The sequence below is a fragment of the Canis lupus genome, chromosome 8 (genome assembly GCF_048164855.1).
Source record: "Canis lupus baileyi chromosome 8, mCanLup2.hap1, whole genome shotgun sequence".
NCBI lineage: Eukaryota > Metazoa > Chordata > Mammalia > Carnivora > Canidae > Canis > Canis lupus.
This window is the reverse complement of record NC_132845.1, coordinates 52,058,613-52,071,461: the sequence shown is the minus strand read 5'-3', so window position 1 is coordinate 52,071,461 and position 12,849 is coordinate 52,058,613. Positions and strand designations below refer to the sequence as shown.

General features: G+C 42.3%; 1 protein-coding gene across 4 annotated transcripts in view; it reads left to right on the top strand.

The window, feature by feature from the left end:
• The window catches only part of KNOP1 (lysine rich nucleolar protein 1), a 33,428-nt gene that overhangs the window by 11,457 nt on the left and 9,122 nt on the right, over positions 1 to 12,849 (top strand). For 3 of the 4 annotated variants that reach the window (XM_072835972.1, XM_072835974.1, XM_072835975.1), the window contains exons 4-5: positions 1,442 to 1,519; positions 4,050 to 8,240. In XM_072835972.1, coding sequence (XP_072692073.1) covers positions 1,442 to 1,519; positions 4,050 to 4,361 — 390 coding nt within the window. In that variant the 3' untranslated portion in view covers positions 4,362 to 8,240. Of the gene's footprint in view, positions 1 to 1,441; positions 1,520 to 4,049; positions 8,241 to 12,849 lie in introns of those variants that run through there. The other variant, XR_012035540.1, reaches the window with a different exon arrangement.

The following is a 12,849-nucleotide window of genomic DNA, read 5'->3' as shown; positions in this document are numbered from 1 at the left end:
CTAGCAACATTGTATAAGATGCACCTTCTGTGTACTAGGCACTCTGTTAGGTTCTTATGTTCTACACCCAAAAATTTTAATGTGGGGTGAAAGTTTTTCCCATATCAGCAGTTCTTGGACACAGGCTGGATGTCCTACAATTCAGCTCAATTCTGGGACTATATATCTGGAGATCATGTCACATCCCACAGATTAAGGCCTCAGTCCCACCAGACTGCTCCCTACCCATGCCCCAGTTCAGATGCCAGTTACAAGCTCGGTTGTCATGTGTGCTTCTTACCAGGCTGTGATAGATGGGAGGTTCTGATAACCCCCTCCTTGGGTTTTATTAATTTGCTACAGCAGTTCACAAAACTCAGAGAAACCTTTTACTTACTAGATTGTTGGTTTATAATAAAAGGAACAGCCAGATGGTAGTGATGCCTAGGGCAAGGTATGGGGAACTGCACTAAACTTCCTTGCCCTCTCCAAGGATACCACTGTCCCCAAATCTCCATGTTTTCACCAACCCAGCAGCTCTCTGAACACCCTCGTTTTGGGGGTTTTATGTAGGCTTCACTACATAGGCACAATTGATTAAATCGTTGGCATTTGGTGATTGATTCACCCTTCAGCCCCTCTTCCTTCCTTAGGGGCTGGATGAGGGACTGAAAATTCCAACCCTCTGGTTACAGGGATGGTCACAGGGTTGGTTAATCTGGCAACCAGTCCCCATCCTTAGGTGCTTTCTGACATTTGCTTCATTGACATAACAAAAGACACCTTGATTGCTCTCCTTAGGAAATCACAAGGTGTTTAGGAGCTTTGTGCAGAAACTGGATGAAGACCGAATATATATTTATTAGGAATTCTATTACAGTCTGTTTCTCCCATTTATCCTTCAAGGAAGTTGATATTTCTGTTTATTTGCAGGTAAATAGATCAAAGTACACAAAGGTTAAGTGTACTTACCCCAGGCCATACACATTAATGGCAGAGCTAGGATTCAAACTAGCCTGTGCCTGATTCTAGTGCTCTTTCTAGAAAACAGTTCTGTCCTGAAAGTTAACTACTGTATCTCCTGTACAGGTTTAGGGTTACATGTAAGCCCTGTACATGCAGGGCTTCAGGCAGCATGCTTTGGGAAAGTTTCCACGTAGTATGGCTGTTACAGGCAATAAAGTTCTAGTGCTGACGATGGATAAGGCTCAGTTTGTATTAAAGTTCATTCTTAAAGAATGGCAAAACAAAGATTAATGAGGATGCACATTTTAGGCCAAGGCGATGCAGCCTTGGGATGCTTAGAGGATACTCCTGACAAATGCCTGCCCCAGTTTGCAGCAGAGGAAAGCTGCCCTCCCTCTTGTCACGTCCTGTCCTCCTGCCCTTAGTGTTTGGTTTTAAGCTCAAAGGAAAACAGCTGTGTCCCATTTCCCTCTTTTCTTTCCTCTCTCTTGCTCAGGTGAGGCGAAAGGCCTTGCAAGAAGAGATCGATCGTGAGTCAGGCAAAACAGAAGTTTCTGAACCAAAGAAGTGGACAGTAAGTTTGATGCTGGGGCCCTCATCTGTGCATACCCTGGCATCCTAACTCCTCCTTCCTCACCTAGCACCGGGAGGAACAGAGTAGAGTGATGGGGGACCATGTTAGTTTAGGCCCTAGGTGCTGGTCCAATCTGCCTGCTGGCTGTCTTCACTGCAGAACTTGTCCTGAGCTAATTTCCTTCTTTCTGAAAAAGATGCTTGCCTCACTCCTGGATAGCTGGCCAAGCAAGATAAGCAAGCCTGAACCTTTGTCTCCTGCTGTGGAGAGGTGGGCATTAGTCACTGAGGGCATGTGACAATGCTTTCCAGCAGTGGATGGTGACCGGGGTAGGAGGCAGAGGTAAGAGTGTTGTGGTGGCAGGCCCCTCTCAGGACAGCCTTCAAGGTCCAGTTGGAATGGGAGACTTCCAAATCAGGCCTGAAGAGAGGGGACAGGAGAGAGTGCAGCATGAGGACCATGAAGTCAGGCTGAAGAGGGATGAAAGGGGATGTGGGCAGACTGGAGGGCCATACCAGGCCAGACTCGGGGGTCATCATAGGGAGCATGCATGGGACTCTTAGTGCTGTGGGAGCTGCTGGGGGGGGGGGGGGCAGACATTTATGTGGGGAGAGTGGGGAGTGGGTTAGAAGGCTCAGCCTGCAGGCGTGAGGACTGAGATGTGGCAGAGAGTGTAGAGAAAGAGAAAAAAAAAACTTCACAATCCATCAAGACTTGTTTATCGATTGGATTGGGCTAGGGAGAGAAAGAAGGATCCAGATGACAGGGAAGCCTTGCCTTCCTGCACTATCTTAAGCCTTCACAGTTGAACACAGGAAAGAACAATTGACTTGGATCAAAAAACCTGAGTTCAGTTTTGGCTCTGCCACTTTCTAGTTGTGAGACTTGAGGTAAGCAGCCTCTGCTCTGAGCCTCAGTTTCCACACCTATAAAATGTGATTTCTACTCTGGCCCAGTAGGGTATGGAGAGGGGCTTTGTTATGTGTCTTCCCTCAGTAGCTCTTTCATCGCATCCTCTTGAACAGAGCGGATCGGATAAAACACCCTGATTGAGTTGAGGAAAGCAAGAAACAGGGCAGCATCATTCAGAACCTGTGGCCCCAGAGGCTGTGCCTAAAAGACCTTATTGGTGGGGGAGAGATCCTGGGGCACAGGGGTGGCATCTGCTGGGGACGCTTTAGGAGGCATTGCCTCCCAGGACCCAAGGCCACTTGTCTGCTGAGGCAAGTGGTGAGGATTCCAGACTGGCTGTGGGCCCCTGCGGGAAGGTCCCCTATGAGTGGGTCAGCAGCCCTTGGAAGAGCTAGCTCACCCATGACTGGGCAGCCTCTGGCAGCACTCTCCTCAGAACCAGTGCAGGACTGTCAAAGGTGGTGTCTTATTCTAGAAGTTGTAGGCCTGGGAAGCTGTAATTATGCCTACATCTGGGTCACTATGAAGCTGGGAGAATTTGTTACTAGTTCACTCAGGGCAGGTGTAGCAATGACTGGTTCTTACTGTTCTCCCAAAACTGACCTAGAAATAAGTGCTAAGCTGGCATTTGGCTTGCAAGTGGAAAGTTCCCAGAGAGTATAAAGGTCAGCAATCAGGGTAGGGTGGGAAGAATGACAAATCATCAAGGTTTTAAGGTGTGCCAAACATTGTGCTCTGGGTTGTTGGTGTAAAATCAGATTTGATTTTTAGCTAAAGCCCTGTGAGAGGGGTGTTGCACACCTATTCTGCAGATGAGGCTATTGAGGCTCAGAGAGGTTAGGTGATTTGACTAGGGTCACACAGGTGGGCTTGATCCTTGGGTCTCTGTGACTTCAAAGTCATAGTTTTCTTGAGCTGGGTTTCTTGTTTCTCACAGATATGGGAAGGACAGGGGTCTTTTCTTAAGCAGCTCCTCTGAGGGACTGTCTTGGATTTTCTGGAACATGGGTGATTTGTGTATAGGTAGTAGAGTACTCTAGACAGGAAGTGGGACCCCAAGTTCCTGGACTGGCTCACCCACGGACTCAGCTGTGTGATCCTTGACCTCTCCAGGTCTCCACTCCCTGCTGTAAAATGCAGTGCTTGTGCAAAGAGATGTGCATTTCAGATCCCACTTTCCCTCCTCCTCCTTCCAACTTTCAGAAACCTTAGGCTGAGGGAAGAATGGCTAGCTGGTGAGGTGAGCTGTGCTGGGAGGTGAGGTGAGGTGTGCCATTCTCTGCTGTGAGTGAGGGGAGGAGTAAAGCAGACAGGCAGGCAGTTCCAGGGTGGGCCCTGGTGTTGGGCAGACCTGAGATGGAATTCCCGCAGGGTCAGTAATGAGTGTGTACTCCCAGTTAGGCTGCAGACTTCCATTTCCTCATCAGTAGCATGGGAATGCTAACAGTATTCCTTATAGAGCTCTTGTTAGAATTAAGAAGACAGTCCATTGATGTGCTTATAAGCACTGTGCCTGCAAGCATTTAATCAGCTGGATCCTCCCTGGTGAGGCTGGGGTTGGGGAAAGGACAGGGCTTCGGAAACCAGGAAAATAACCACATTTTTTCTCTTACCACAGGGAACTCAGTTTGGCCAGTGGGATACTGCTGGTTTTGAAAACGAGGAACAGAAATTGAAATTTCTCAAACTTATGGGTGGCTTTAAAAACATGTCCCCTTCATTCAGCCGCCCCTCTAACACAATTGGAAGGCCCAACATGGCTCTCAACAAGAAGGCAGCCGACGCCCTGCAGCAGAACCTGCAGCAGGACTATGACCGGGCCATGAGCTGGAAGTACAAGCGTGGTGCTGGCCTCGGCTTCTCCTCTGCTCCAGACAAAATCTTTTATATTGACAGGAATGCTTCCAAGTCCATCAAGTTTGAAGATTAAAGTCTACTACTGTCTAGTCCTTCAAAACAGCCAAAATTGCTTTTATTATTCAGTTATGCAGTTGGAAGCCATCTGACAACTGTCTCAAATCACACCTCTGCAGAGATTAAGGAAAACTATGCCCATGTGCTTGGATGAACTGGGGTCAGGGAGCTCATGTTTCAGAAGCCAAGAGGACATATGAGTGGCTGACACCTCCTGTTTTCTGTATTAAGATTCCATCCCTATTTGAAGACATCAGCATATATAAATAATAGCTGAATTTGCTCAGTGCTTAGTATGTGCCAGGTACGTACTACTGTGTTTCCCTTGCATTAATGTAGTTAGTAATTATGAAATAGGTGCTATTATCCCCATCTTACTGATGAGGAAACTGAGGTTCAGGGATGAAGTAATAAAATTGCCTGGGTTCACTCAACCAGTAAGTGCCAATTGTTGGACTTTTGTACCCCACATCCTGTGTCACTTTTCACTACTACAGATGTCCCCTTCTAGGGAATTTCACCAAGAATACCCATGGGGGATGAAAATCTCTTAATTAAGAGACAGAAGTTTTGTTAGATGTTTAAATCTCAAATAGGAAGTAGAATTGATGGTGAACAGTTAAGAGCAAGCTCATTTTCTTTTCCCATCCTGGAGTAGCTGCAGACAAAAAGGGTCACCACCAAGCAGATGTGGCTGACCTGCTGCTGTTGGGAAATGTGTTTCTAAACCAATTTTGCCTTTTCTGGCTGCCTGCCTTCCATCCTCAGTGTTGAGCTTGGATTTAATCTTTATGCTGTAACTGAATTCTAACCAAGCCATTTTATAGAGACTGTTAGTCTTAATAAACCAATGGCAAATTCCCAGGCATATGTTTATTAGAATCTTTGTGACCATAAGAAAGAGAATCCTAGCAGACTTCTCTGATGGAAGTCCAGTGCCAGGAGGCCTGCATGTGTGGGGATGACACAGGAAGTTGTCTCATCATGATACTGTTAACATGCCTATACTCTACAACCAGCCTCACAGAGCTCCAGGTATAGTGACTTGAGTGACAAATGACCACTCTCTCCATTCACCTAGCACTTTGCTTTTGAAAATACAGGTTCTGAGTGGGACATTTTCACATCACTTGGCCTAAATGCCTCCTATAGACATTCCAGCTCAGGCAGGCCTAACTAAATAGCCAGCATACTCAGTCTCTCACTGAGCAGGAAGTCCTGATGTGTAGGGGGTTGATTCAGCAACTCAACAAGGAAACATTCTTTTCCTTTCTGCTCCCTTCATCCTGTTGGCTTCATCAGGCTGCTGAAAGAATGGCTGTAGCAATCCTAGGGAGGATTTTAAGATACTAAAACATTCTAGAGGAAAAAGAAAAACCTTATGGCCCAAGGAAAGTTCCAGAAGACCTTTTATCATAATTCCTTGCCTAGTAGTGGGTCATATACCCATTTCTGACCCATCCCCTGGCATGTGAAGGAAGATGCTCCTCAGGCTAGTCATAAAGGAAGAGTGAGGAGTTGACAAGACAAACATGGAGTCCACTACTATCCCGCTGGGCAGAGGTGAGGCAGGCTGGCCTGGGCCCCAACTAATAAGCATTGGCCAAGTCAAGAGTCATACAAATCTATGCTAGCGATGTTTCAGGTGGGCCACTTCACTCACAATGTGAATTGGGCCTTTGATGGATTCAGCCTTGAGGTACATAGTGGAAGAGGCCTTCTAAATGCCCGGAAGGTAAGGTTCTGTAGTTGAGTTAGCTCCTTCAGAGCACCTTGTCCTTTCACAGGGGGCTAAATCTCTCCAGGCCTTGATCAACACTACAGGAATTCACTCGCTGTACTGACTGCTTCTCTAATTGTTTTCAACTTGCCAAGAGATCACACTACAGTTTGGGCCTGACTTGGCTTGTCAGGAAGGATTGTGCTCAGCCATCTCTTGGGTGATTCAGGAGAGAACCTAATCAGTTGCCCACTCTCTTGTCCCCATAGTGATAGTTCTCATTAGCATGTGATGGTCAGGCCTCTCCCTGTCATTTCGTATAAATAGCCTGTGTAATAGGATTTGACTTTCAAACTTAACGTATCACCGTTGGCTGAGGAGGTCTACACTGGCTCGGGGAAGGTTTACTGTGGTTTGTTTCTGAAGCAGGGTCTAGCCAGAGCAGGTTGAACAGCCAAGACAGCAAGATGGCCAGTGGGCTCAGTGGGCTTAATCTTGGTCTGCACCGACAGGAGCAACAGAGACGCCATTTCTCAGGTGAGCCCGTCTCTGCCCTGCAGCAGGCTGCAGTCCCGGAAGCATTTACACTCTGAGCTTCCTGTGGGAGCTGGGCTCCTCTCCTCTGTAAAGGAAATAGCAATGGCTTGTGCCACCTCTGCCCCTTTCCCCCATGTCCAGTGCCATCAGTCTGCAAGGGTTTTTTGGGAACGATTTCCTAGGTTCTTGATGTCTTGATTCTGTGTAAAACACAGCATGTCTCCACTGCAGCAGGCGGTTTGGGGAGTTTTACTCAGATTCGGGGCAGGAGAGGTCTGGTGTATAGCACAGCCAAGGTCCTAGTTGAATATTTAACAGCCCTGTTCTCACACGTGTTGGCTCTTTCTCCTTGGGGATTTCTCACTCAACTGGCGTACTTCTGAGGCAGGGTCCTTCCCTCCTTAGAGTGCCCTTATCTACGTGTCTCTGAAACCCCATGATTCTTAATCACTTTATTCTCTGGGCTGATTCCTGCTGTTTCTGCCTTAGCCCATTGGCCCTGGCTAAAGACTTCCTTTCCATGACTAGACTGACCCATCAAAAGTATTTGCTAGATAGACAAAGTTCTCATCTAAAAGAAATTGTGTATTCAGCTCTACAAACTTAGAATTATTCAGGTTTGTGATTGGCAAATTAATGACCCCTGGCCCAAGATGTCCATGTCCTAGTCACTGGAACCTATGGATATGTTAGGGCAAAAAACAAAAGTGAGTTTGGGGTAGCAGATGGAATTATAGTTGCTAATCAGCTGACCTTAAAATAAGATTATCCTGGATTGTCTGAGGGCCCGATGCCAGGTCCTTAACTGTAGAAGAAGAGGGAGGCAGAAATGTAGAAGAGGCTTGTAAGAAAAACTTGACAAGCTGTTGCTGGTTTTAAGATAAAGGAATGGACCACAAGCCCAGGAATGCAGGTAGCCTCTAGAGCTAGAGAAGGCCAGAAAATAGATTCTCCCCCAGAGCCTCCGTCCTCCAGAAGGAATAAAGCCCTGCACACCTTCATTTTGAGGGTAAAGCCCCCTGAGACCTTTGGACTTAGGACAAATAGATCCACTGGGTGATAAAATTGTGTTGATGGAAGTCTCTAAGCTTGTGGTAATCTGTTAAAGCAGCAATAGAAAAGTAATGTAGGTCTCATGCAGAACTTTTCCTTGTTTTTCTTATTTCCTAAAACTCTTAGAATTTGTATTGTTCCATTGTCCTTTGTAATGACAGTAGACTTTATCCCCCGTAGGCTGTGGTTTCCAGAAGCTGGCTAATTGATTCAGTAATGGGCTGAGGTAAAACCACAAAAGATCATAGAAAATCTAAGCCTTAAAAAAGAAAAAGAAAATCTAAGCCTTTGCCCTGGACTAGGTGACAGATGGTTCCAAAGCTCCTTTGGTGTAATGCACACTCAACCCAATACGGAAGTCCTAACTCATGTCAATCTAAAAACATTAGGTTACTCAGGCTTGGGAATGAACTCTGTCTAATGTGGGCAGCCTCAGAGTAGGAGAAAGGACTTAAAGCGGATGATTTGTGAATTTGCCAATTGTGTTTCATTTAAATAGTATCTTATAATAACAGTGGTATATGAAATAATTTTAATGGAGATAATTTTGTGAAATAAAGGTCACTTGGTAATATTTGAGCAGTACCACCATGTTTTCTGAATTTCTGTATGTTTTGTTCAGTAAAGGGGAACAAAAGGGGTACTCTTCAGTATCCACTATTCTTTAATGTAGGATCTTTTCTCAGGCTAGGGGCCGGGGGTTGGTGGGGGGTGGGGAAAAATTCACAATTAAGTTGATCAGAAAATCCATAGCATATTCTTTGGTCCTAAACTGTTCAGTAAAAATATGAGTTTAATGTAAATTTATTTTTAAAAATTATTTTAGCCACTTTTACTGAGATTAGCTGCGAACGGTCGTCCTACATTTCACAGCATAAAAATGAAATGTAATTTATGTCCAGTGTGTACCTTCTAAAAGTACTAAAGTTTGGAGCACTGTAATCCACAAGTGGAACAAATGGATGCATTTTCCTGAGCACAGACTTCTAGGCTGTGAATCACCACCAATCAATATTAATGCTTTTACTGATTCAGAATAAAATGTCAGTGGAAGCTCATTAGCAGTAATACAAGAATCAGATTCCAGATTCCAAAAATCTGGTGGTAAAAAAGTATAATCACATGCAGTTTAGAATTATGGCTGCAAAGCAAACAGGGCAATATGTTTAGACAAGTTCTTTTATGGATGAAAAGAGTCAGAAGTAATTAAATGAACAGTCATGAACATAAATGTTCCTTTGGGAGGTTTATTCATTTATAGTATACTTTCCATGGAAGCCACAGAGGGAATTGCAGATTTGACCTCACTTTCTCTAATCCACCATTGTGTTTTTTTAAATTTACTTTTAATTGAAGTATAGTTGATTGACATACAGTATATTAGTTTCATGTGTAACATAGTCATTTGACATTTATAATGCTTTAAAAAATATTCACCACAAAAAATATAATTACCCTCTGTCACTGTACAAAGTTGTTACAGTATTATTGACTATATTCCCTATGCTTTACATATATCCCTGGATTTATTTTTAATTGGAAGTTTGTACCTCTTAATCCCCTTTGCCTATTTCCTTCTTCCTCCCATTCCCCTCTCCTCTGGCAACCACCAGTATTTTCTCTGTATTTATGAGTCTTTCTGTTTTTTGTTTGCTCATTTATTTATTTTTTTTATTTCACATGTAAGTGAAATTATATGGTATTTGTCTTTCCCTGACTTATTTCACTTACCATAGTACCCATATGTGTATCCATGTTGTTGATGGCTGAGTAATACTCGTGTGTGTGTGTGTACATACATGAGTACACACCAAATTATCAGTGGACATGTAGAATGTATCCGTATCTTGGCTCTTATTGTAAATAATGCTGGGATAAACATAAAGATGCATATTATCTCTTTGAATCAGCATTTTTGTTTTCTTTTTGGTAAACACCCAGAAGTGGATCGTATGGTATCTAATTTTTTGAGCAACCTCTATACTATTTTCCATGGCTGTACCAATTTACATTCCCACCAAAAGCACATGGGGGTTCCCTTTTCTCCACATCCTTGCCAACACTTATTTCTTGTCTTTTTTTTTTTTCTTTTTTTTTTTTTTATAGTCAGTCTAACAAGTATGAGGTGATGTCTCATTGTGATTTTCATTTGCATTTCTCTGGTGACAAGTAATGTTGAGCATCTTTTCATGTGTCTGTTGGCCATCTGTATGTCTTCTTTGGAAAAATGTCTAGGTTCTCTGCCCATTTTTAATTGAATTATTTGAGGGGCTTTGGTGTTTAGTTTATGAGGTGTTTTTTTTTAATATGTTTTGGATATTAAGTCCTTATCAAATATTTACACATATCTGCTCCCATTTGGTAGATTGCCTTTTCATTTTGTTGATAATTTCCTTTGCTGTGCAAAAGTTCTTTAATTTGATGAAATCTCAGTTATTTTTGTTTATGCTGTCCTTGCCTGAAGAGACAGATCCAGAAAAATACTGCTAAGACCATTGTCTAGGAGTTTACTACTTAGGTTTTCCTTCAGGAGTTTTATGGTTTCATCTCTTATATAAGTCTTAAATCCATTTTGACTATATTTTTGTATGTGGTGTAAGAAAGTGGTACAGTTTCATTCTTTTGCTGTATCTGTCCGATTCTCCCAACACCATTTATTTTTTAAAGATTTTATTTATTTATTCATGAGACACAGAGAGAGAGAGAGGCAGAGACATAGAGGGAGAAGCAGGCTCCATGCAAGGAGCCCAATGCAGGACTTGAGCCCTGACCTTCGGATCACACTCTAAGCCTAAGGCAGACACTCAACCGCTGAGCCACCCAGGCATCTGCCCAACACCATTTATTGAGGAGACTCTTCCCCACCATTGTTGGATCCTTTGTCATAGATTAATTGACCATATAAGTGTGAGTTTATTTCTGGGCTCTCTGTTCTCTATTGATCTGTGTCTGTTTTTGTTCCAGTACCGTTATCCTTTGATTATTACTGTTTTGTAGTGTAGTTTGAAATCTGGGATTGTGCTACCTCCAGCTTTGTTTTTCTCTCCCAAGATTGCTTTGGCTATTCAGGGTCTTTTGTGATTCCACACAAATTATAGGATTATTTGTTCTAGTTCTGTGGAAAATGCTGTTGGTATTTTGATAGGGATTGCACTGAACCTGTAGATTGCTTTGGGTAGTGTGGCTATTTTAACAAAATTCTTCCAATCCACAAGCATAGTATATCTTTCCATTTATTTATGTGATCTTCAGTTTCTTTCATCAGTATCTTATAATTTTCAGTGTAGTTCTTTCACCTCCTTGGTTAAATTTAATCTTAGATATGTATGCATTCCAGTGTAATTAACATACAGTGTTATATTAGTTCAGGTGTATGATACAGTGAATCAACAATTCTTATACATTCCTGAGTGCTCCTCATAATAAGTGTACTCTTAATCCCCTTCACCAATTTTCACACATCGCCCCATCTACCTCCCCTCTGGGAACCATCGCTTCTCCATGGTTAAGAGTCTAGTTTTTTTGTCTCTTTTTTTCTTTGTTCATTTGTTTTGTTTCTTAAATTGCACATCTGAATGAAATCATACAGTATTTATCTTTTCTTGGACTGACTGCACTTAGTGTTATACTCCAGATCCATCCATGTTGCATATGGCAAGATTTTCTTCCTTTTTATGGATGAGTCATATTTGAGTGTGTGTCACATCTTCTTTATCCATTCATCTATCAATAGACCCTTGGGCTGCTTGCATTTTAAGCAATTCACGAAAGATATGTATTTATTGCCATTTTGCTTGTTTTATGAAGTTCTTTTCTGTTCCTTCTCTCTTTTCTCACTGTTTGCTGGCTTTTAGTGATATACTTGGATTCCTTTATTTTTTTGCATATCTAGTATTGATTTTTGATTTGTGGTTACCATTAGGTTTGTATATAACATGTATACATTACATCAGTCTACATTAAGTTGATGGTCCCTTAAGTTTGAATCCATTATTTACTCCCCCATACACATTTAAAGTTTATAGTGTCATACTTTATATGCTTTTATTTTGTGAATCTCTTGACTGATTTTCATAGATACTTAATTTTACTACTTTTGTGCTTCCTGCTTTTCTTACTCCTATTTATTGTCCCTCCTTTCCATTCAGAGAGTCCCCTTTGACATTTTTTATATAGCTAGTGTAGTGGTCATGAATTCCTTTAACTTTTGTCTGGGAAACCCTCTTATTCTGAACCATAACCTTGCTGTAAAGCGTATCCTCGGCTGCAGGTTTCATCTTTTCAGCACTTTGAATATATCATGCCACTCCTCTCTGGCCTGTAAACATTTCTGTTGAAAATCATATAATTGCCTTACAGGGTTTCCCTTATATGTAACTGTTTTCCCTTGTGGCTTTTAAAGTTCTCTTTATTACTACTCTTTGCCATTTTAATTACCATGTGTCTTGGTGTGGACTTCCTTGGGTTGATTTTGTTAGGGGCTCTCTGTGCCTCCTGGATCTGGATTCGTTTCCATCCCCAGATTTGGGGAACTTTTCAGCTATTTCCTAAAATAAACTTTCTGCCCCCCTTTGTATTTCTTCTTCTGGGATTCCTGTAATGCAAATATTGTTAGGCTGATAGTGTTGCTGAATTCCCTAAGTATATTTTCATTTTTCATTTTTTTTCTTGTTCTGTTTGATTGCTTTCTATTATTCTGTCCTCCAAGTCATTGATCTGTTCTACTTCCTATATTTATTCCATCTAGTGTATTATGCATTTTATTTATTGAGTTCTTTATCTCTGATTAGTTCTTTTTATGTTTTCTCTCTCTTTAAGGGTCTTCCTGAGGTCCTCCACTCTTTAGTCCAGTAGAGTATCTTTATAACTATTACTTAAATTATTAATCAGGCATATATATTACTTATCTCCATTATGTTTAGCTCTCTTGCTATGATTTTGTCTTGTTCTTTCATTTGTGACATATACCTTTATCACCTCATTTTGTCTATGTGTCTCTTTCTATGTGTTAGGAAAGTCAGCTACCTCTTCTGCTCTTGAAAGTAGTGGCCTTATGAAGAAGCGGTCCTGTAGTGTCCTGCAATGTCCCATTTACCAGAATCTGGTGCTTCTGGGGTTTCTACTATGTGTGTTGTGAGAGCCCTGTTAACCGTGGCTGAGCTGCTTTTGCCTTCAGTTGTCAGCAGTGGTTGTC